We start from the raw sequence: 24055 nt of genomic DNA, 5'->3' as shown, positions 1-24055 counted from the left end.
CAGGAATTTGTTAAGGCAAATGCCAACCTCAAGTTCTGGAAATGTACTTTGTTCACATACCTTCACAATCTCAGTAAGCTGTGCCTTGTTATTGAAGACATCTGTCAGTCCCTCCCTCACAACTCCCCCCGTACATCTCAATAAAAAACTGTGATTATACTGATCTGCAGTTCTCATTTTGACAGAATGAGTTTTAATCACATATGCTTTGATACTGTTGTGATGGTAACGACACACATAAAACAGATCTTTTGCTCAGCATTGCTTTTGCAGACCAACAGTTGCATGTTGATGCTGGCACTGAGTGGAGCTGCCAGCAAGTTCTTTTGTACAATGTCAGGTGTCACTGTATTACCAAAAGAAATAAATAAGGAAAAAAACCCACCAAAAAAAAAAAAAAAAAAAAAAAAGGGAAAAATTGTGTGGTAGAAGAGATGGCTCCAGCGTTTGGCAAAGGCTGAGAAAGGCCTGCTGATACATAATCCTTGTATTTTATTTTTTGTGTATTGTCCTGCATTCATAGAGTCACAGTTGGAAGCTGCATCTCTTAACTGGAGACTTTATTGCCAGTCTGGTGAATCTAAGTGAAAGTTTGGTTCTATGCCAAATAAGCACATTTCCACTTGGGATAATCTGTCTTGAGGTAAATAAGGCATTAGGTGCAGTGAATCCACACACTCACTCCTTCCTGTCCCATTCTTAGCTACAGAAGATCTTTGTTCTTTGTGCACCAACACTGCTTGCTGCCACTTGCCAGGGGAAGCAAGTTTGATTTTTTTAATTATTTTTTTGTTTTTTAAAAGCTAGTAATACAGCACATCAGGATGAACAAATTGTAGCTGTGTTGAGGAAAGCAGTGTTAATTACCATGGATATTCTTAAGTACTTAATATTCTCAAGCACATATTCTCCTTTAAAGCATTTTTAGAAGTGCAGAATATTGCATAACCACAGGATTGAAGATACACGTGAAAAGTCACAACTGAGAGAGATTCTTTTAAATACTGACCTTGGACTCTGAGAAGGCAATTACCTACCTGATGGGCTGTGTCTGAACACCCTCTAGAGTTATCTCCGGGGAAAAAAACTAAGTTTAATTGGCAGAGCACTCCTGTGAATGTCCATGTAAGAAGAGTAATTTGAATTCCATCCACTTTTGTCAGGTTTAGTTTAGTAAGGATTCCTTTTGTGCATCTATGCAGTTTCGACATTCACAGCCCTCAATTTTTAAGGGAATATTGTGTTTTTAACAGATTTTTGCTAACTCTTTTCAGTTAGAAAATGTTTATTTAACTCACCTTAACTTTGACAACAAATATGTGTAGTAGTTGTACTGGAGAAAATGTGTTGGTTTAAATGATCGCTGTAGACTTTTGCTATTGCCTGCCTTGCACAGAACACATTTTTAGGGAACGTGGATCTTCAGGTTTTTTAATCTCTTATCCACAGACAGTGTGTGTATGGAGGGACAATGTCAGTACACTGAGAATGAATATTCCACTGTTTTAATGCTCTGATACAATGCTGTTGGACAATGGGAGCATGATACAATTCAGGTTGTTCTAATAAAAACCAGGATGGTGACTGATGGTTTTTCATGAAATCTTGCTGATTTACGGTAGGCAGGAATGAGCCCTCACTTGCTAACCTGTGTTTTGTCCAAATATGTATTTTTTATTTGGAATGAATTTTGTATCCAAAGTTTGGCCAATTGGAGTTGGAAAAATTGCAGTGTAAAATTAGGTTCCACGTTTTCTTAGCTTGTTGCATTGCATACTCTCTTCAGTGTGTCGTTGTGTGCTGTATTGCAGAACCAACATGTCATCTCCCAGCAGTATCAAAAGTACTACCGTCCTTCAGAGAAAGCCCCAGTGGAAGACTGATGAGACAGGATCCTGTGGTTCATTTGTCTCCAAATAAGCAGGGTCATGTAAGTTATCATTAAAAAGGAATTATTTAATGTTTTGCTTTCGTTCCACAAGCTCTTGATACCAAAAGTGTTGTTCAGAGTTATATTTAGTGTCAGTTAAAAAATTAAAAAAATCCTCAAGCCCAGTTCCCTACTAGAAAATGGAGGAGGCAGCACAGCAGGCCTGTTATTTCCTGAATCCTACAGAGGCTTACAGAAATATTTATTAGTTAATAAAGATTTGTTTGCAGTTGAACAACTTCTTGTCTGTTATCTTGTGGTAAGTAGAGGATTTGTGGGAGCTTGCAAAGTTCTTCCTAGGCCTCATATGTGAGACTTAAAGTTTACTAATATATTTTATAATGCAACATTCAGAAAACTGCTTCTTTGAAACAGAATGGTGATCTTACTTTTGATTTTGTATTTTCTCCACTTTTGTCATCTAGTGTAACTATTATTTCCTTTCCATAACCTGCCTTGCAGATTGTTGGGATACTTTATCTGAAAGGTCTACTGGAATCCCGCTGAAAAAATAATTCTTGTTTTATTTGTATTTAGTGTCTAAATGGTAAATTTTGCCTTTCTATCTCTGCAGAGTTTGCTATATTCACACCATTTGGAGACTATCACATCCTGATTTACATACAGAGACAGATAAAAGCAGTAATATTTATAAATTTAAAATGTCTTAAATTATTTAAGTCACTAGACTCAAAAAAACCCCACCCTTTAAACTTTAAATTAACCAGTAAGTCTTATCACTTAATTTCTATTTAGTTGTACAAACAGCTAAAATAGAGTTGTGTTGCATGATTATACTGAAAATATTAGTTGCATTTACTTAGGTGTGAGAAAGTCTTTAACTGGTTCCTATTATTTCCTCCTGTTTACCAGAATTATATTTTTCTTTTAGGTTATTCATTCATAACAACACATCTTTATTAGTTAAAAAAATAGAAACCACATGCACACCCAAAAAAAAAAAATAAAACCAACCCCAAACCAACAACAATGCACCTGTCTTCATATTCTTTGGAGCACAAACTAGTTTATAGGTTTAGATTGTCTTTTTTTCCATTAGATGTATTTGACTGTATAAGGACATAATACATAACTAACTAGCTTGCGTGCAAAGTGTAGCAAATGATGCTTGCATTCTTCTCATTTAATCATTGTTAAAGTAAATCTTTATTATGTAGACAGATAGATGGCGGGAGTGCTGCAGTTCCTAATGAAGAGCAGTAACTTTAACTGGAGATAACTAGGAGTCCAGATCAACTTAATACTCCTTCTGGTTTTTTGTCAATTCTTGCTTTAGTATAATGAGAAATGTGGATGCTGACATTTCTTGCTCTCAATCATTCTCTATTTTCCCTCTTTTCCAGTTAAAACAGAAGCAATATTTAATCTTTTGTATTTGGCTGGGATCTCTGCCCATGCCTGTTTAGTAAAACTCCAGGGGCAGATACATAGGAAAAGTGGTTCTAAGTCTCCTTCCCATCCCTTCCCTTATTCCTGGGCCATCTGGTCACCAAACAAGTCCATTGCCAACTGAAAAACTGCATCAGTTCTGATTATAAAGATTATCAGAACGTAGATAAATTCTGTAGATGGAAAATAAAATCAAGGAATTCAGATGGATATAAATAACCCAAAGGTAGATGAGCTACTAAGCAATGATGAGTCTATGGCAAGGAATTCTTCATGTAATGGGATATTCCACCAATGCCCACTATGGAATTGAGGGCATTCAGTTTCCCCGGAACAGCTGGCTATAACCAAGGACAGAACACATGCCAGACACTGGCATGCCCTGATTTCAAAGCATTGCATTAAAACATCCTTTCTTGCAATTTTGCAGTTTGGAAAACAGTTTCAGATTAGTTAAATGACATTTCAGTGGTCATTTGCAAAGGACACTCCTGCTGAGGAGGAAATATACTCTACTACAAGAGGTAGGAAGAGGTTATTTTGCCCTACTTTAACCTTTTGATAGGCAATTGGATTATTAAAGTATATAATATTTTTAATTATAGTAGTTATGAACCAAGTCAAAAGTCTGCACATCTCAGCCAATTTCATTGAACTGGGCTGAGCAGAACTGTACTTGAAAGGAAACAGTGTAAAGTATTTTGGGACAAAATACAAACAACTCTGGCTGTCCCTGAATAGTTAAGACATGACTTCCAAATACATATGAAAGCTTTTTATATGCACCCAGACCAGATCACATGCATTGCATTGGAGTGAAATTTTTAGTTTATTAGTCTCCTCTCTATGCAGTATCTCAAGGTAGAAGAGCACCTATTTGTGCAGTGGTGACTTTTGTAATTGTTTTTTTCCTCCTCCTCTTTATTGCACTAATTTTGAAATAAACCTACAGGTGTGGTAGTTTTTTTGGGTTTGTTTTGGGGGTTTTTTATTGTTGTTTCTTCTGTAGTCTGACAGCCACTACTCCAGCCATTCCAGCAGCAATACTCTCTCCAGCAATGCATCCAGTGCTCACAGTGATGAGAAGTGGTATGACAGTGGAGAGCGCACCGAATCAGAGCTGAACAGCTACAACTACCTTCAAGGGACTTCAGCTGATAGTGGCATAGATACCACTTCCTACGGACCTAGCCATGGCAGCACTGCCTCCCTGGGAGCAGCAACATCTCCCCGTACAGGGCTAACAAAGGAGAAAGTGGCACCACTGTGGCATAGCTCCAGCGAAGTGGTCTCCATTGCAGACAGCACATTGGAAAAAGAGAGCCGCATGGACCGGAAGACTGAGTCTTCACTGAGCCTGGATATTCACAGCAAGAGTCAACCAGCCTCCAATCCTCTAACAAGGGAGAACAGTGCTTATAGTCTTAGTGATGCCGTCTCACATACAAGGTAATTTTTACCTCTTATGAGATTGACCCATCCACACTCATTTTCCCATTCTCACTCTCTAGCCTATCAAAAGTGAGCAGTGGATGTTGAAGAAAGGTTTCTACTTGTGTTAACCAGTGTTTTGAAAGATCTCACGGTGCAGAATGCTTGAAAACTAAGACCACCTTTAGTCTTTGCATCTGCTACTGATTGTAAGACTAAAGAATGTCTTTGAGAGCACATTCCATACTACTGCTACTAAACTAACATTAGACAGACATGTCTGATGTGTTTTATAAGGAATATCTTGCAAGAACTACAGTTCATATATGAATCAGAAATGAGATCAGTCCATTTTATTAGTGCACATAATATTTAATATGTTGCAAGTATGCATTTCAGATGTTTTGCAATTTTTTTCCCCTGTCTTTTTGTTCAGAAATCTGCTTGCGGTTGGTATGATCAAGACTGAGCAAGTTGCTTGGGAGTGCTAGCATGTAGATTTTAATCTCATTATATTGCAAGCTTGTGGGTATGAGACACTACAGTCACCTTCCCTTTCTCCCTCATTTTTGCCACTTAAAAATTGGGAATATCAAGTACATGTACTTGAACACCTCAGATGGAAGGTACCCATTTTACAAGTTAATCAGAGCTGCTAGAGGCAGCAAATATTTTAGGCCATTTTCCTAACCCATTTCCCAAGAAGTATTCAGTGCACTTTTTGAAAAATACTCATACTATGTGATACTAGCAACAAGAAAAAAACACGACTCTTTCAAGGAAGATGTGAGATCATCATAATTTGTTGGCCTTGTAGAGCCTGACTGTTATATTTTTATTCTTAAGGCACATCTGTTTTGAGTGTGCAGCTAAAATACCTACATGCTAAAAGTCTGAAGCAGTTTTTGCTAATTGGTTTGAGCAAAGCTACACTTATGCAAGGCTAGATGTTTATCAGACAGTTTAATAACTCCCTGTACAGTAGCTGCAAATAGGGGTTGTCATAGAGACTATAATGTAGTGAACGGTCTTCATGTACATGTAAAATTATCTCTTATGATAATTTTGACTAAGTAATCAATTAATAGTGGTCATGCTCTGGTTTTCTGCCTCTCTTGGTTGGCCATTTTTAGCACTAAAGCTCATACTCAGTTTGTATAAATCCTACCCAGGTCTTTGAGACTGGTGTTTCTAGTAGCTCAGCATGCATGAAGAACTTGAGTAAGTCTGTAGAAAACACTATGCAGAGGGATTTACTTAGATTTTGGGTCATGTTAGCCTGTGCCCCTTTTTTGAAAGTAAAAATCTATAGGGTGGTTATCTACAGTTTTATCCCTTTTATTTTAAGACCAGCATGTTTATATGCATTTTTTTAACATTAATTTGAATCTACCATGTGCTCTGCAGTACTTGTCTGAATGTAACTAACAGTAGCATTAAATGTGAGATTCTTATACAAAATCCTGATTGCAATGAAGATGGCAGTAGCATTTTTATTTGAAGCCATTTTTTCAGAAGCAACTCAAAGAAGCCTGGAATGCTTACATGTAACTCCTGGAAGCTTTATTGTAAAGGTGGGCCTAATCAGTATGGCATCTTTGTACATCTGAGTTTCTGGATTTCCTCTTCTATGAGCATCAAATCAGGTTCGTTCAGTAGAAAAACCAAGAAAATTAAATACAAAGAAACATACCTTCACAGGACAGGCATACCCTGACAGGTCTCATCTTTTTGTCTTCTGTGGATATACTTTGCAACTTGATTGCAAACTTAAATCTGGCATGTAGTCTCATTAATTATATGATAGCATTGTGTCTCCAGACATGGTGTTTTCTCTGGTTGATTTGGATTAATTTATGTGGTGTTTCTCTAATGATACTGAAGTTATTCTCTACGTGGTTTCTTGGGGCTGTTACTGAAATTTCCAAAGGTTCCATAGGCTTTATGCTAAAGAAAACAGTTGGTTGGGTTTTTTCCAGTTTCATTTAAAAACCAGGTATTAAAAATGCAGCTCTTTGCAAAGAGGACTAGTAGCAATTTGTAGAACACATGGGGCATGATACTTAAGAAATACTACAATCCTTGCACCCACATCACTTATTTTGGTGGAGAAAAAAAAGACTGACTTGCATTCCTTCTTTATTGTTTCTTATTTTTGAAAACTAGAACATGTTTGATGCCTCCCAATAAAGCAAAGGCACAGTCTGGGCTAAAAAGCTTTCATTTTGTTTCTGGTGGCATCCTGAGTTGATGCTTCCAGCTCTCCCGTAGTTCGCTCTATGGAGGCACAACAGCTTGGAGCTGGAGGCTTCTTAAACTGACACTTCCAAAATGTAACCACAGCTGCATGCTTCAGGGAGGTGAAGGAGGGGAGACAAAGGATGATTCTGAACAGGCTACTTTTCATGAGAAATGAACAGCTTAATTGGTATGTTTCTCTATTAGTTTCTAAATTGTTATCCTTTGTTCACTTCTCACTTTTTTACCTTTTGCCTGTAGATGCCAGAGTGTCTGTAACATCTTTAGAGTTGGGTTTCTGAGCAAGAAGTAAAGGAATTTGTCCCTATAAAGAACTTGGTGACAAAAGAGAAGAAAATAACCACAAATTAGGGTGTTTGTATCTGTACAGACAGGAGCAATAATTAGTGTTCAGATCATTTGATGATGCATAAAAGAACTTGTACCTGAGAATTGGTGGCAAAATGTAAATTATAGTGATTAACTTTTACAGCAGAGCTTCTGGCTGGGTTTTATTTTTCTTCTCCGCCCCCATTCCCAAAGTCCTTGCTGGTGATTGTGCAGATTTCTCATAGTATCCCAGGAGAATAGTATTATGTAGGCCAGTAATTCTACAGAACCATTATAGCTGAATGTATTAAATGAAGCCATATGCGCTGATGGCATGCATTCTCTAGGAAAAGAAATAAAATCAAACTTTCGTTTCCACCTAAACTATGCGGTTTCTTATGGTCCTCTTGCCAAAACTAAAAGGAAAATCATTACTATTTCTAATCAAGTGTCTTTTTTCATTACTTCTAATACTTTTAAGGTACTTAAAATATTATTTAATGATTGTGAAATACTTTTATGAGTGGCTCATCTGAAATTCTTGTGGATTGTCATGTAGTATTTGAATTCTTCCTTAATTTAATCCTTGATGTCTCAATAATTGAGGTGGGAGATGGGGGACCAACAATGGCTATCTGTGTCCTGAGAATATGAGGACTGAATTTCTTCCAGTTGTAATAAGCTGGTCCAGGTGTCTGTTACAGTATGAGTAATCCTCTGCATGCTTCCTGGTGTCAAATATTGTAATAACTTACCATCACTACCATAGTGCTGCAGCTCCAATTTAGTTTTTCTAGAGTTTATCCAAAGCCTTTTGCTCTCCAGATATGCTCTCACTTAACATACTGAACATCATTTTTGCTGCCTTTGCGTAGTAATAGTAAGGATCGATACTACCAGCCTGTCTAGGAGTTGTTACTGGTTTTTATCAAGAAATGTTTTCTCAGAACTAGCACTTCCTTGAGAACTACCTGATGGATTAAAGAATTCTGAAATGTGATCACAATTTCCCTTTTCCTACACTGAAGCAAAAGACTTCTCCGCTTCTTGAGTGTATTTCGAAGGAGGTAAAAATGAAAAAAAAAAATAGCCCCATAGGTTTCCTTTAAAGATGTGAGTCTTCCCCATATCTTGGCAGTTTAATTTTGCGGTGGTAATGCCTCACAGATGGGCTGGCTTACTCAGGATGTGTAGAGGTTTTCTTTCAGTATTGATAAAGAAGAGAGAGGGGGGAATGAAGAGAAATTTACTGCCTCTCCCCCTAGCTCTTCTTTTTTCCTACTTTCTTGCTGAAAATTATGTTTACTTGTGTCTGTTACAAATATGAAGGTTGAGCTATGCAGTGTCAAGGGTTTGATGGACAGGAAAATCTCTTCCTATTTTTTCCCAATGTACCATCTTTTGTATAGGCCTTTCAAATGTACAGATGGAGGAAAGAAAAAAATAATTCTATAATACAAAATCTGTATTATTGTCATTTGATTTGCATACATATGGGAGATGCATCTTGTCCCTGATGTGAGGAACTACAGCGCCAACCCCATGTACATCAGATGGAAGCATGGACTGCAGCAGCCAGTGCTGTTTGAAGTGGGAAGTCTAAGGTCCATTCAGGATCCTCATTAAATCCACAGCACTTAACTGTTGGGACTCATGGTGCTTAACTTGAAAATGAAACATAGTTGAAGGTGACTGTGATAGTTTAACTTAGCTGGCAGCTAAACAAGACAAAGCCACTCGCAACCCCCCCTCCTCCCCCCACCCAGGGAATCAGAGAGAGAATTGGAGGAGTAAAGGTGAGGAGATTTGTAGGTTGACATATGAACAATTTAATAATTAGAGTAAAAATAAAATTAAAATAATAATAATAAGAGTAATAGTTATAACAACTATATATATAGATATATATGAGTGATGCAGAGTACAATTGCTCATCACCCACTGATAACAATCCTGAAGGAGAGAAAAGGAACCCCGAAATTGAAATGGCAATCCCAGAAAAGTGAACCTGAGCAATTCCTGAGAGAATCTCCCCCTTTCCTGTCAGCCCCAGTTAATATACTAAATGTGACGTAATATGATATGGAATGTCTTATTGGCATATCCAACTGTCAGTTCTGGCTTTTACTAACTACTATGCTTTTTCTTCTCCACTCCGCCCTTCCATTCCTCTGTTCTTGGAAACTGCCCAAGCACAGTGTCCTTGTTTTATCAACACTGTTCTCATAACAATCCTCACTAAAACCAAAACACAGTGCTTTCTAGCTACTAAGAAGAAAATTAACCCTATCCTAGCAAAAACCAGGACAGTGACTTTTTAGATTCCATTTTTTGTCAATGGAGAGAGGAGAAACTCCAAAGCATTCATTCTCCCTGTATATTTGAGAAGCCTAATTTAAGATGAGAATCACCTCCTAAGGATATTTCTCCATTGACTTACAGCAGGAGCCAAACAAGTGGCATAGATTAGATAACTGACTTCTGTAAGGCGAGTTTATTTTCCCAGGTGGGAACATAAATTTAACCTTAAATTACTTTTTCGGTTTCTTCAAGAGAAATGTGAAAATGCATTGTTTTATAAAGATATGAAGAGAGTGGTGAAGGATTTTATGTTAAGCTAAGAAAGAAAAGATTATTCAGTGACTTTATTCAGCCTTCCAGCTGATTTTTATTTCTTAGTCAGAAACTGTTCTTTACCATGGGGCCATCTGTTTCAAATTCTTTTCTTTGCAGTGTTGGATACAGGGATGAAAATGTGGCTAAGTTGTATAGAGAGCTGATAGAAAACTGGTCTCCAAATACATAATGATTTTTCCATACTAAGGCTGTACACAGTTTTCCTGAAACTATACTTAGAAACCTTTAGGTTGTTAGAGTATATATTGTCTTAAGCCGTAGTGCTCCTGATATTATGAAAGTTGCATCAGATTTTAATATCAGCATAAATAAATAGTAGCTCCCATCTAAAGCCCTTCTCTTCCTTCCAACAATAAGCTGCAGTAGGTCATCTGAACTGTTTTTCTGTCTAGACAAATTGTGATATATGTTAGAGACCTGCTCAAACTTCGCAATTTAAGAGGTTTTTTTGCAAACTGTAACTGCTTTTCAGGCAAAATCCAGGAAGCCCTCTTTTCAAAGATGTATGGGTTTCTTCTGTGGTTTGTTGTGTGATTTTAAGAGATGTATCCTGTTGCTTAAATTCCTTCAAAATATGTTTTCTTCCACACCCAGGAATTCCAGCAAGAAACTGGATTTGGTTTCTTTTATGTTAATTCAGCTACAATCTCTTGTATTAATTTTAAGCTGCCTAATCCGCCTGTAAACACTAGATTTCCCATTTGTGAAAGGGAATGAGGGGACAGTGGTATATTGCATCCTTAGAGGTTGCTTACAAAATTTTTCAGTACTATGTGAGATGTTTTTAATTAAAGACTAATTAAATTAATTAATTAAAGATTACCTTTAATTAAAGGAAGGCCCTTAAGAAGAGCAAACTGTTGATACTCTACCCACTGTTGATGAGTAACATCTTCTGCACAGAGTTCTGCTTTAAAATGGTTAAACAAGGTGCATATATACACATTTGAGGCAAATTTTGTCTTTATTATGCTTGTTATGTTTTTGTCCTAGTACCATGAGCTCACGACACTCTGCCAGCCCAGTTGTTTTCACCAGTGCCAGAAGCTCACCTAAAGAAGAGCTTCATTCTGCTACTTCTCCCCAGCTCGCACCTTCTTTCTCCTCCTCCTCTTCCTCCTCATCTGGTCCTAGGACTTTCTACCCTCGCCAGGGTGCTACTAGCAAGTATCTGATCGGATGGAAAAAGCCAGAAGGGACAATAAACTCAGTGGGGTTTATGGATTCAAGAAAGTAAGACTGGTTTTTGGTTCTTTTGTTTGGCTGTTTGCTTTAATTGTAAAGAAGCATTGAGATCTGTGACACTTGTCTGTATAGAAGAGCTCAAGACTATTAATAGAATGCTTAGTCTTCTACAGAACTTAATCTCTAATCTAGAGTTCTGCAGTTAAGTTTAAATATTTGTTAGTTAGCTAATCTCATTCCCTGTCAACTTGTAAAAGATTTTTGTATCATTTCTAGAGAGCTATATGGATTTCAGTCCTGCTAAAGCTTATCTTTCCTTGGGACTTTGTAAAGGTGACTCGGAATGCTATTTGAGCAAATACTAAAAATCCTCTTAAAATAGAGCCTGAGTTTTCCTTAAGCCTCTCATCCGCATAGTAGCACCGTGCATGCTATGCATTAGCTCTGTGGCACTCCACATTGCCTTGTTAAGATTGCTGCCAGTATCCAATCTAACTAGCTTAAAGTAAGCAAAGATCTCTCTGCATTACAATATGCAACCAGCTCTTTTGGAAAAGAAATTGAGAAACAATAGTGAAAATGTTGTTCTTTTAAGTCTAGTATGACTTGGAAAGCAAGTGGTTCACAAAGCCCATTTTGAAGTAATTTATTCAATTCTTGACTTTTTTGGGGTCAAGCACAGAATCCCTAGATTATACCAATAACTGGCTGTCAAAAGGAGATGGTGAAATTTAGTGATAATTGCATTATAAAAAGCCAGTTAAAAGATTAAAGAAATTTAGTGATTTGCTGCTTTTGGGCTCATTTTTGGTTTTGTATAGAATACATGTTATTTTAATAGATTCAGTCTCTTATTGGGAAAATGTGTTAGGATAACCTTTAAGTTGATGTTTTTAAACAAGTCTGTTGCTTCAACAGGTATTGAGTCTCTGCTGTATTAGTGAAACTGCTTCCCTTTTCCATGCCCCCTACTAGTTTTTTTCTTTGAAAATCTTGAGGGTACTCTTACTCTTGTTTTATTCATGCCTCCTGCCCCAGGGCTTTGAGACCTGAATGTCTGTTCCATTTCATTTAAGACGTCACCAGAGTGATGGCAATGAAATGGCCCACCCTCGGCTGCGTGCTTCAGCGAGAGATCTACGAGCATCACCAAAACGAGCATCCAAGTCCACCATTGAAGAAGAGCTGAAGAAATTGATAGATCTTGATAGCCCGACACCTGAATCCCAGAAGAATTTTAAGGTATGTTAAAGAGAGACTCTGTCACCTGGCTACCTCTTGTCACAGTTAAGTGAAATCTGAGAATACCTGAAGAGCAACACACAGGTCCTCTTCTGATCCAAGTCATAGTTCTGTAGCTACAAAATAGAAATGTGTGACATTACACTTTAGCAGTCAAAGCTGAAGTGTTCATTTACACAGAGCTTACTCAGTTGGACTTTGCTTTGGACTCAAGAGTTTCTTAGATAGGATCTTTTCTGTTCTCACTCATAACAGGAAAATAAAATGCAAGGCATTTCTTGAATGCTCATCATGGACAGAAGGTCATCTGTTTGTCACAGACTTATCTGCTAGAGAAATACATTTGGAGAATAGAGTTTCATTATTACAATCACTGCAATATTATTACAGTTTTGTGTGCAAATTTAAAGAGACTGGTATGCTAAATTGCAAAGAACATTTAGGACTGCTGAATTTTCCATCCTGTAGTGTTGTCTTCTGCATTTGAATTCTTCTCTGATTGCATCACTAGACAGTGACTTGTTGACAGTAATGAAACTCCTTGCAAAAAGCATGCTTTTATACCTGTTACTGCTCAAGGACCAAAAACGCTTCCTAAACTTAAGCAAATATTTATACAGGATAAATAGTTAGAAACATTTCCGGATGTGTTTCAAAATGTGTGTAATAACACAAAAGTGCATATATTAATTTTAAAATTCCATAATTTTGAAGAGAATGTCTTGATTTCTACCATCTCCATGTACAGTCAGTGCTTAATGGCTCAGGCTCATCACATAGAGCCCAAATGGTTTCCACAGCAACCATGCAGAAGAGAGCTGCAACTTTGTTCTTTGCTTATGAAAACCCAGAGTGGCACATTAAAACTTGTAAGTGCTATGTTCCAAACGTACACAGATTATTTCAGATGTTACCTTTCAGCCCAGAGAGAAAAAAACCCTAGCCAATGGCAAGATATCTTTTTCTTAGGTCTGTGGTAGTTCTGAGGAGAGTGGGACGTGGGTGATGTGAGCAAATCCTGTTTGTTGTTTTGAGCAAGAGGATTGTTCTCATTCCAATAAATTCCATTCTGTTTAAAGAGGTGACCTGAAGACCATTAAAAGTGTTTATTTTCCCAAGTTTGTTTTTCTGCTTTGGGGCTAGTGAATCAATTCTTACCCTGATCTTTATTTCCTGGTGACTATAACAAGTATGTTAACGCAGTTTACACTTAAGATAAATTTCATCAAGTTAGTAACATTCTATCACATCAATAAATTAAATTATTTTCCATTTTAAAAGTAACTGTCACTTCTGCCCATTGCATGATTTATATTTCATCTTACAAAAAAATTGCTCTTATGGCATAAAAATTTTTGACAGTTTAAAAAAAAAGAAAGAAAAAGAATGATAATGCCCTTCATTAATTCACTGCACAAAGACTAGTAATCCTCTTCGTTCTGTCTGTTGGCTGCCAAAGGCTTTGTTTGCTAGTAGAATTTGTTCTAGGTTGTGATTGTGTCTTGTTCGTCTTTTTATTATCTTCTGAGCCCTCCTTATCTACTACTTACACATTGTATCTTCTCAGACTAGTCACCCTTCTTTTACCTCTGCTCTGTTACCAGAAGACAATTCCTACTCATATTGTCTCTGTTCTGACTCCATCAGATGTTCTTATCTGTGCAACTTTTTAATCTCAACATCATATATTAACTTATGGTTCCAGCTCCTAATTCTTCAACACAAAGTGAAGTATACCACCCTCCAATAAATGCTGCTTGGCTTAACAGTTCTTTCTTTTCATTTGCCACTTCAGGACAAGCACTGGGAGGTTTCACTGAATCATAATGTGAACCTGCTGATTGAGCTTTTAAATTTCAGAATAAAAAAGTGGTTTGATCCTCAATGTAACACAGTGACAACTGTGTACCAGCAGTTGTCATGTCTGTAGTGTTAATTGTATATGGAAGGTTCATACTGTGATGGGCATGTCCTGAGGGACACAACACAGAAGGGAGAATTTGACGTAATAGAAAGTTGGTATGGGACATGGCTTCTCTTTCCTTATCTTTTGATGATAGCAGGCTTTTGTAAGTAATATCAATTGTTTCTGATCCTTAATCAAAAAACCAAAATGTGCAGCAGTCTTTTAATATTAAAATTTGTCACATTTTGTAAAAAATAAATAAATAAATCTTGCAGATTGTTTTCCACTGTACAGTGCCAATAGTCCCTCCTCCATGCTTTTCTCCCACCTTGTAGTGTGGGATTTTGGTCACAGGAATAGAGTACCGTCTGTTTAAATAATTTTTTTTCCTCTTTCTGAGAAGAGAGAACTATTTTTATGTGCAAATGAGCAACTCTTTGTAATGTTTAATCACTCTTTCAAGAAATTGCATTCTCTTCTTATTTTTTGTTTAAACTTGCTTACAGAGCAAATGAAGGTGGTGAGATCTCCCTTTCTCTTTGCCATTTCTCCATTAAAGCCTTTGGACCAAATTTCAACCAAATTGTCAAGAAATATTATGTCTTAGAGATAGTCCTGTTGCTACAGGTTTCACAAAAATCAGTGTCTCTGCTGATGGGAATGGTTATGCATTCTTTGATAGAAGCTCACTGGCACTGGGCTAACTCCGGGCTAACCCCAGCATTGCTTTCTCCTGTGTGGAGCATGGAGGAAGCTGGGATGATGTGGTTGAGACACAAGTTCTCTTACTCATGGGACTATTTACTTAATTTTGATTCAGATCCTTCTGAAGAATCCAAATGGTGATGGCCATTCCTAGTTCTTCAGTCTCATGACTTCTCAGTAGTTGGCATTTGCTGGTGCTCTACCTCCAGGAGGGCAGCCTGCCCCCGGGCACAAGGGAGAATTCTGATTTATGCAGCATTCAGTCTGCTACATGTTATCTCTGCTACACATCAGCTCTGGAATCCACAAGGGCTGCCTGAGATTTCCACTTCAGAAGTTTGAAGGGTATTTAAAAGGTAGAATGTGAGATAGGCTAAAAAAGACCTATATATTTTATCTAGTTGTAATCTCCTTCAAAGCAGATTCCTTTAGTTCTTTTTCCTATTCACTCTGCAAAAATACTATGTTAACACTTGCTTTCTTATTTAAAAAAAAAGTTTTAAAAAACTGTTTAACATGGACTTCAGAAGTTTCTTTATTGATTTTTTTTTCTCATTTCTTTTTATTTGTTTTTATGAATGTATAGTCACACACTCTGTCCTGTCAGTCTCCCTTTCCCAGCACTCCTACCACAAGGCGTGCCTTGCAAAGGACTTTGTCAGATGAGAGTATTTACAGTGGTCAAAGGGACCACTTCTTCACCTCACGGGCCTCACTCTTGGACCAAGCCATGCCAAATGATGTACTATTCACCAGCACGTACCCTTCTCTCCCAAAGTCACTGCCATTACGGAGACCATCATATACTTTGGGAATGAAATCACTACATGGTGAGCGTATTTCCCATTTTTCTACTTTCAAAGGAATCCTTTGTGAATTGTGTTACGGAAAAATATTTGTTACAGCAATTAGTACTTCCACCTTGATTTTGCTAAAAGAGAGTCAAGTGACATGCCTGAAAATATAATATAGGATGGGATTTTTTTTTTTTTTTTCCTCTTTTCAGTGGTTATAAGACTGCATGACTGGTCATGCAGTTACCTTGTAGAGGAAGCACAAAAAATTGCCACATTGGCTGTAAGTTTTCATGATTTCTTCCAGGAGTCATCTGGACCAGTTGGACCAATGGACAAATAATGCCTGGTTATCCACCAGTGACAACTTCAGTTCCTTTAGTGTGGGATTATGGGAACAAAATACTATTAGGAAAATAATGATATAAAAGTCGATAAATACTAGTGGACATTTGGATGTACAACTACACCAGATACAGCTTTTACTGCACCAACTCTTTTTAAATTTACTGCCTTATCCTATTCATTTTACACTACTTGAGTTACTTATTTTAGTCACACATCAATGCTAACAAGAAAAAGTTACTTGGTAAACAGCTGTCAAGAAGGCACTCAGCTTTCCCCCATTAGTTTACTGAAAAGTCTCAGTAGGATCATCTGATAGGTTGTGTGTTGCTGCATGTGAACGTCTCGGTGGGAAAGGGAATTTTCACAGGTTCCCTCTGTACCTCATAACTAAATGTGTACTAAATATATTTTCCAGAAATAGAGCTAGATCTCACAGTGTAGGATTCTGCAATGTTTTCTGAAGAAGTGCATATCTGCTCTGATATATTCATGTATATACGTATATATATATATACACAGAATATATATATCATATATTCTGATATATTCATATATATACGTTTCAAGAGCAAAATGCAAGGCTCTCAGTAGATTCAACTCATTGTAGTGGGCCCTAAGCACAGTTTGTATTTAGATACAGGGATACTTTTGACAGTGAAGGCTGCTGAAGAAATCTATTTTGAATTCTTTTCATCTGTCTGTGATCACTGGGCATCAGTTTTCAGTGTTGAACCTGACATTTTCATGAGGTGTTATTTCTGTAACATGTTTATTCCGTGAGAGTTAGGAGACTGAGCTTGCTTCACTTCTGCTTTTTATATGCACTAAAATAACTTTGCAGACTTGGTTATGCTTGTAACTGGGTGGTGGATTTGGCTTCTGATGCCTCAGGGTCAGAAAATGAATTATATTATCTGAGTAGAAGTGGAACGCAGTACTTGGTCTCTTCATTCAGATGCTCCTATTTTCTGAAAAGAAAACCACAAAACCTTCTTTCACTGTTACATTCTCTTCCTGATTACTTCTCTTAGCACATAAGCTTTCTACATTTGTCAACCAAACAAGATTTCCCATTTTCTATAAAATGTAGGGATGGTTATAGGACCAGCTATTTGAGTGGCACACAAATTGTCTCCCACACACACACTTGCCTTTGCTGAGAGAAGGATTAAGTAGAGCTGGATGTTTATTACCACAAGTATTTGTTGGCTTCCAGCTATTCAATTTTTTTTTTTTAATTCAGAGATCTTAATAACAAAGAAAATCCATTCCAGAGCACCTTCATTTGTTTTGAAGAGAGAAAACAATGAGTTTAAAATGTTCTTATTTATGCATCTGTCTTAATTAACAATCCAACTCACACTTTTAAAATGTAATTTTTCAAATGGTTAATTTTTTATTCTAATTCTGTGTTGTATCTTTTCACTAATTGTAAATATTTTCATGTTAAGAACTTTGCAAATAACTGCCCTCTTTTTGGGAGATAATACAAGAATCTTCAGTGTTAATATTGAGCTGAACTTAGATTTATGAAAAGTAAACACAGAGAGACAAAAAAAATATCCTGCATTTTGAGCAAAGAAGGGGAGGGGGAAACACACCACAATTTTGTATTTTTACAGGAGCAAATAGGTGCCAGGGAGTGTAGAAGCCCCAGCAAGCTGCAGAGCCCTCCACAGTATCTTCAGCTTGTGTAGAGGTGGGAATTTTGGGGTATAAGAGTACTGCCCCAAGCCCCAGTGCTGAGAGGAGGCAGAGACTGGCTTATGAAGTGGTAAGCTGCAAGAACTGAGGCAGGTTAGAAAGGAGCTGAATGTCCTGGTGAAAAGCAGTCTTAGAAAAATGGACTGTAACATGCTGTATCTGGTTAACTACAGTTGATCAAATGTGTTCTGCTCACAAAAGAGCTATCCCAGAAAAATTAAAAATAGGGATGCATGAGTTTTAAGAAAGGGATTTTTTTTTTTTTAAATGGTGTTTATAATTTGATCTTCATTACTCTAGGAGAGTTTTCTGCCTCAGACAGCTCCCTCACAGATATCCAGGAGCAAAGACAGCAGCCCATGCCAGACCCTGGTCTTATGCCATTGCCTGATTCTGCCTCTGATCTGGACTGGTCAAACTTGGTAGATGCTGCCAAAGCATTTGAAGGTAAGTTTTCAGAATATAATGCTTGGAAAGCTGGTGTTTGTGCATGTTGCATTAAAGAATGGTTTGCATTTTTTTAATCTTGACTCTTGCTTTTGTTGTTGTTACTGTTTCTGCTTAGTCTGAAGTTTAAGCTCATTTAAAATAGCAACTCAAGTCTTAACAGTCTAAAACTTCGTATGTAATTCTCAGATACCATTTCTTCATACTGGAATCCCTCTGTGCTATGATTTGGCCAAATCTGTGTTAAACTGGCTGCTTTTCATTTCATGTAGAGCAGTTGCAGACATCACAGCTAGGCTGGAAAAGACAGCTAGCATGAAAGTGCAAAAGTAGTCAAATAGCAGGGGAAAAGCATATGAGCACCATAATGATTGCTTGCTTACTGCACTAGCAAGAAGTTTCTGTAGTGCAGCTGAAGTGCGCTGCCAAGGTAATTTGGGAAACTACCACATGCCTTGTTGGTATGTGGTTTTTTTTGTTGCCGTTCTTCCCTTTGCATAATCTGAATATATAGATTTGCACATAAGTGTGGTCTCATCCTATGGCACTTTCTAGCTCCTTGACACTTAATAAACTGAAGAAAACTGAAAGCTGCCTAGATGTATTTGAATTTTAAATTAAATGCACTTCAGTCCAAAGGGAGTTTATCTTACAGTTACTATAATCTGATGGAAAAGTCTTCTAGGTGCATTAAACAGAAGTGCCTTTTCCCAATCTCTGCACAAATACTGTCTCACCTTCATGAAAGTGTTTTTGCTGATGCTTAATATTTTAGACATTATTCTGTATGGTTGGAGAAGGCTGTGATGTAACTTGCTTTCTTGGCTGTTCTCTGGTAGTGGCCATATACATCATTAAGACAGTGCTTGTCTACACTGGTGTTCAAGATGTACATGTGTGCTCTGCTCTATTGCCATAGGAGTTGTAGGACCAGCATGTCTCATATTTTTGCTGTGCAGTCTTGAGAAAGAGTATTCAGAGTAAGCCTTAGTCCTCAAGAAGAGATGAATTTGTAGTGACTGTTTTTTCACCGCCACATAGTGATGAAACCCAGGTTTTAATGAATTTCACTGTCAGCAATTTCTTTTTAAAAGACCCCCTTTTTTTGTTAAATTATTTGACTGTCCTCATTAACCTGAATCCCTCGCTTTTGTGGGCCCCAAACTCACTTGTGTTTCTCTTTAGAAGTGTGAACAAAGTCAGTGTAGTGAAGGTAACAAACTGACAGCTCAGATGAAGAAAAACTGGGGTAAAGCGTTGCCTGGCACCTTCATCCTCACCACTGTAAAAATATATGCAGATTTGACTTGGAAAGGGAACAGCTGTCTGATGTCAATATAATCCCAGTCTCTACCAGTAGCCAGTAGGGACTGACAAGTACCAAGCAGCCTAAGTTCTGATTTGTGATGCTAGACACCTCTCTTCTACATCATTGGTTGGTATCTTCAGCACAAGGCCCCGAATTTACGAATAGTGGTATCTGCAACCAGCTGAAACAAAAGCTACTTGGATCCCTGAGCTACACCAACCTTCAGCGTTTTCATTCAAAGGGAAAAAGAGAGGAGTAGGAAAAATTCCTTCAAATACCAAGGCATGTTAATTTTAGCCTTGTTGAAGGCACAAGAATAAAAATTTGCCAAGCAGAAAAAGATTATACTATTCTGTTTCCAGTGAGAGACCAGCAGTTGCTGAGGCAGAGATATATTAATTTATTAAATTAAAGTGTGTTTATAGGAGACTCCAGAGGTAGGGGCAGTCAGTAGTTTACAGTCATACTACATGTGATAGTGATTTAGAGATGTATTAAAACATCTGAGCAGTTACGGGACAAAAAAGTATAGACACAAGGCAGGAAAGAGGTTTCACATTTCAATCTGAAAATATTTTTTAAGGCATAAGGAAAAAAATTGGGGTTCTGAAAAATTACATTGGTCATTTTACTTTCCATGTAAATTGCACACAGTGAGCTTTTCTTTCCTCAAGATAAAGGGATCCTTTATAGAGTAAAGGAAGCTAACTAAGTTATTGAGTAGTGTCATGCAGTTGTGCCCAGGAAGTTCTGCACAGCTCTTGTTGTTCCAGCTTGGCTTCTTGCCTCTCTTGAAACTGGCCTTGGGTGGACTCCGTGAGTGCTGCTGTGTATCTCTGCTTTGCAGTCTCTAGCAACTCCCTCCTGGAGAGCTTCTTAGCCTAAGAGTGATGCATGATCTGTGTGAGCATCCAGTCCTGTGCCAGAGCTAGTAATGATCCTGGAGGAGCAACAATCCAAAACCACAATCCCAGAAGAGCAAGAGCCAGACAGAGAGCCACTCACACGAGAGAGTGCCTCATTAACATACTGAACATAACACTATGATATGGAATATCTCGTTGGCATATCCAAATGCCAGTCTAGCTTATTAATTTAAATATTCCTTGCCCCGCCCCTAGACCTTGCACTTGTAGACTAGCAAAACACGAAGTCCTACTTTCAGTGACAATTGAAAACATAGGTATGTTACCAATGTTTTTCTCATAACAAATCCCATGCTGAAACAAAAACACAGCACTGTTCTAGCAATTAAAATAAAACCTAGCTCTGTCCCAGCTAAAAAACAGGACATGAATCCAATACAGTGGGAGAACCTGGAACAAACACTTGCAATGCCAGTTTGCTTTTGTCAAGTGGATACTGGTATGTCATATCATCACCTTATCATGCTTGAAACAGACTTCTTAGATTGCTTTGAGATCCTGCAGTGTAGCTGTTGTGCTGTGCATGAACAGATAATCGTTACTGCTGCCATCGTTTTTCTCTGTATGTTTGCCTTCTCAGTTCAGCGAGCTTCATTCTTTGCTGCTGATGATGAAAATCACAGACCTGTGAGTGCTGCCTCCAGTAGCGATCAGGCTGAGGACCAGCTTACTGCACAGATAAAGCCTTATACAGGGTAAGTATATAAAGCAGATATGCAGGTTTCCTCAGCTACAAACCAAGGAAAAGAGTGGGAACATCTTTATTTGGAAGCCACCTCCAGGCTTCACAGAACTCTTCACAATTTTTCATTAAAATGGTGGTGGGAAGTGAAAACAGAAGAATTATAAGTACAATTGAACCTTTTTGCAGATTCTTTCTTGTCTGAGATTAAATGTGTCCAAAGTGATGGTAATTCAAGGTACATATAATAAGTGGAAGTAGAGAGAAGTCAAGTGATAGGATGGCCCCAGTTACTCATGTGTTAAATTTGTTCTGTTGATTAATCTGCTGCATGTGTTCCATCTACTCTTAGGTTCTTTTTGTTCATTTTGTGAATCCTTAGCGTACCTGAGTGCATGCCTACATAAAGCTGCTTGGTATAGACAAGGCTGTTTGCTACCCCATGTGAAGGTAATAAATCATATCAATACTATTCTTGTTTCCTTCTTTCAACAGTAAAGAATCTCCTCCAACTCTCGCCTCTAAAGTGGACCAACTGGAAGGTTTGCTGAAGATGCTGCAAGAGGATTTAAGGAAGGTAAACATTTCATCTACAGAAAATCTGTAAGACATATCTTTAGTGCTGATAGGTGATGCTAATAATTGTGTAATCCTGCTTTGCCATGCCTGAACCTGTGACAGTCTCATCCTTGTATGAGAAAAAGACATTTCACCATCTGATTCCTCTGCTTAAATTAGGAGAGTGATTCAGAGTACCTCCACTTCTAATTCAGGTGGCACTGCGAAAGGCTTGAAGTTAGTCCATGTAGATATATCCTGCTGATGTTGAAAAGTGTTATCTAAACATATAATTTATACTGTTGAAACTTTCTGTATTGTGTTACTGCCTGCTTGGGCCAAGAAGGATCTGCTGTGGTCAGTTGAAAAGGCTTTTAGCTGGGAAAGTATTTGCAGGAATATTTCCTATCCCTTATTTAGTTAACCATCAGTAGTTGTACGTACATGTTGTACACACAGAACAGGGCATGACCAGTTTTATTTCACCACTTGGGGAACCAGCTTCTGTATTAGAGTTTAATATAAAAGAAATACTGCTCACTCAAGCAAAAAGGGAGGAATGAAATGCCACAAATGTCCCTTAGATACAAAGCTGTATATTACTGCACATAAAATCCTTATAAAGAAAGAGACCCATCCTCTCTTAAGAGATTCTTGCCTATCTATATAGGTAAGAAGCACGACCTATAATTTCCACTAAGATTTGTATTTTTCTTCATGCCTAAGGAAAAAGAGGACAAGGCCAGTCTCCAGGCTGAAGTGCAACATTTGCGGGAAGACAACTTGAGGTTACAGGAGGAATCTCAGAATGCAACTGAGAAACTGAAGAAATTCACTGAATGGGTTTTCAACACAATTGATATGAACTGAGAACAGTGTATGGGGAAGGAAACTATCTGTTATGGATATTATTACTGGGACTTAAGCTTTAATGCCACCTTAATCATGACATGTGAAAGTATAGTCAGAGCACTTCCCTGTTCTTCATCTTCCAGTAACCCTTTTTTGCATTTCTGCGTGCACTCGGAACAATTGCAGATCAACAATCAATGTCTGCCTTTTGTAGAAAAGAACAAAGTAAATAATTTTAAAAAGATAAAATAAAAGTTTAACTGCTAAAATGTGAATGTCTATTTTTTGCACATTGTCTCTTTATCTGTTATGTACAAAATGATTTGGAGGTGGGATCAGGCTTGCTATTCCATCTGCCTCTATTTCCATTAACTCCTTTCTCTCTGTTTCAGGTAATCTGCTTTTCCTTGCAGCTTTGGCAAATATTATGACATCTAGAAAATTAGAAAGAAATGTTTATTTTACTGCTCTTACATTGTTTTCTGAAGTATGCCACAGACAAGGAGATGTAATGCAATGTTTTAGGTGTCTCCTTAGCAATTTGCTCTCGATTGCTAGTGCTACCTTCCCATACATTACAGAGAATGCATGTCCATAGTGTATGGTACAGTACAACCAGCATCATAACATTTGGAGAGAGAGTAGAGACATGAGCCATGGGTGAGGCATACTATCACACATCTGTTGTATTAGCATCTCTGGTAGCCTTTGTTTCCCATGGAAACAGTGGCTGCCAGTAACTTTACATAAACAGCAAAGCTAGGCATGCTGCAGTTCATACTGTATCAGGCAGGCTGAGACATACTGAGTACTGTTGCTGTGCCACTTAATGTATCGTCCCCTTCCCTTCCAGGGGAATCTGTTACTTGCAAATATGCAGAAGACATAGGCTGAAGTTGTAAAGAGATTAAGATTTCTTTCCCCTGACCTGTTTCCATGAAAATTCACATAAAGCATCTTTATGCACCTGCCTTCCCATTCAATTTATCTGGACTTCTCAAATCACAACAGATTTTATAAGTGTTTATTCAACTTGTGTTTTATTACATTAGGGGTCTTAAAAATCTTTCACTATGGTAGACAGAGGAATACATAAAGGTAAATTCGAGAAGTGTGTTTTTCAAAGTACTGGGATAGGATTGGAGCTTTGAAATCCCCAATCCCCAGTGAAACTGTCTAGCATGAGATTTCCCAAACTGCCTTATGCCAGGAAAGTTAATTTATTGTTCTTTGAAGAAACAGCTAACTTGCCACAACATGTTACCTCTCCAGAAAGTACCTTTTTGGTGTCAGAATACAAATTTTAAGCGCCACAGTCTGCACAGGCATTGAATGGTGCAGTGTGCTGAGAAACCTTTTTTACTCCCTCCTGAGTCACTACCTTAATAAATATTGCCCTGCATAAAGTGCAAGGGGGTTAA

At 37.8% G+C, this 24055-nt stretch overlaps 1 protein-coding gene across 1 annotated transcript in view; it reads left to right on the top strand.

Moving 5' to 3' along the window:
- LOC104525329 (signal-induced proliferation-associated 1-like protein 1) overlaps positions 1 to 22903 on the top strand; it is a 29080-nt gene extending 6177 nt beyond the window's left edge. Inside the window, exons 3-11 of the mRNA XM_029085074.1 lie at positions 1812 to 1930; positions 4350 to 4789; positions 10970 to 11209; positions 12238 to 12403; positions 15601 to 15844; positions 18161 to 18307; positions 21123 to 21237; positions 21720 to 21801; positions 22509 to 22903. Coding sequence (XP_028940907.1) covers positions 1812 to 1930; positions 4350 to 4789; positions 10970 to 11209; positions 12238 to 12403; positions 15601 to 15844; positions 18161 to 18307; positions 21123 to 21237; positions 21720 to 21801; positions 22509 to 22652 — 1697 coding nt within the window. The 3' untranslated portion in view covers positions 22653 to 22903. The remainder of the gene's footprint in view (positions 1 to 1811; positions 1931 to 4349; positions 4790 to 10969; positions 11210 to 12237; positions 12404 to 15600; positions 15845 to 18160; positions 18308 to 21122; positions 21238 to 21719; positions 21802 to 22508) is intronic.
- Positions 22904 to 24055: the final 1152 nt, after the last annotated feature.

The sequence above is a fragment of the Antrostomus carolinensis genome, unplaced genomic scaffold (genome assembly GCF_000700745.2).
Source record: "Antrostomus carolinensis isolate BGI_N321 unplaced genomic scaffold, ASM70074v2 scaffold9395, whole genome shotgun sequence".
In the NCBI taxonomy this organism is placed as follows: Eukaryota; Metazoa; Chordata; class Aves; order Caprimulgiformes; family Caprimulgidae; genus Antrostomus; species Antrostomus carolinensis.
This window is presented reverse-complemented; position numbering and strand designations above follow the sequence as displayed.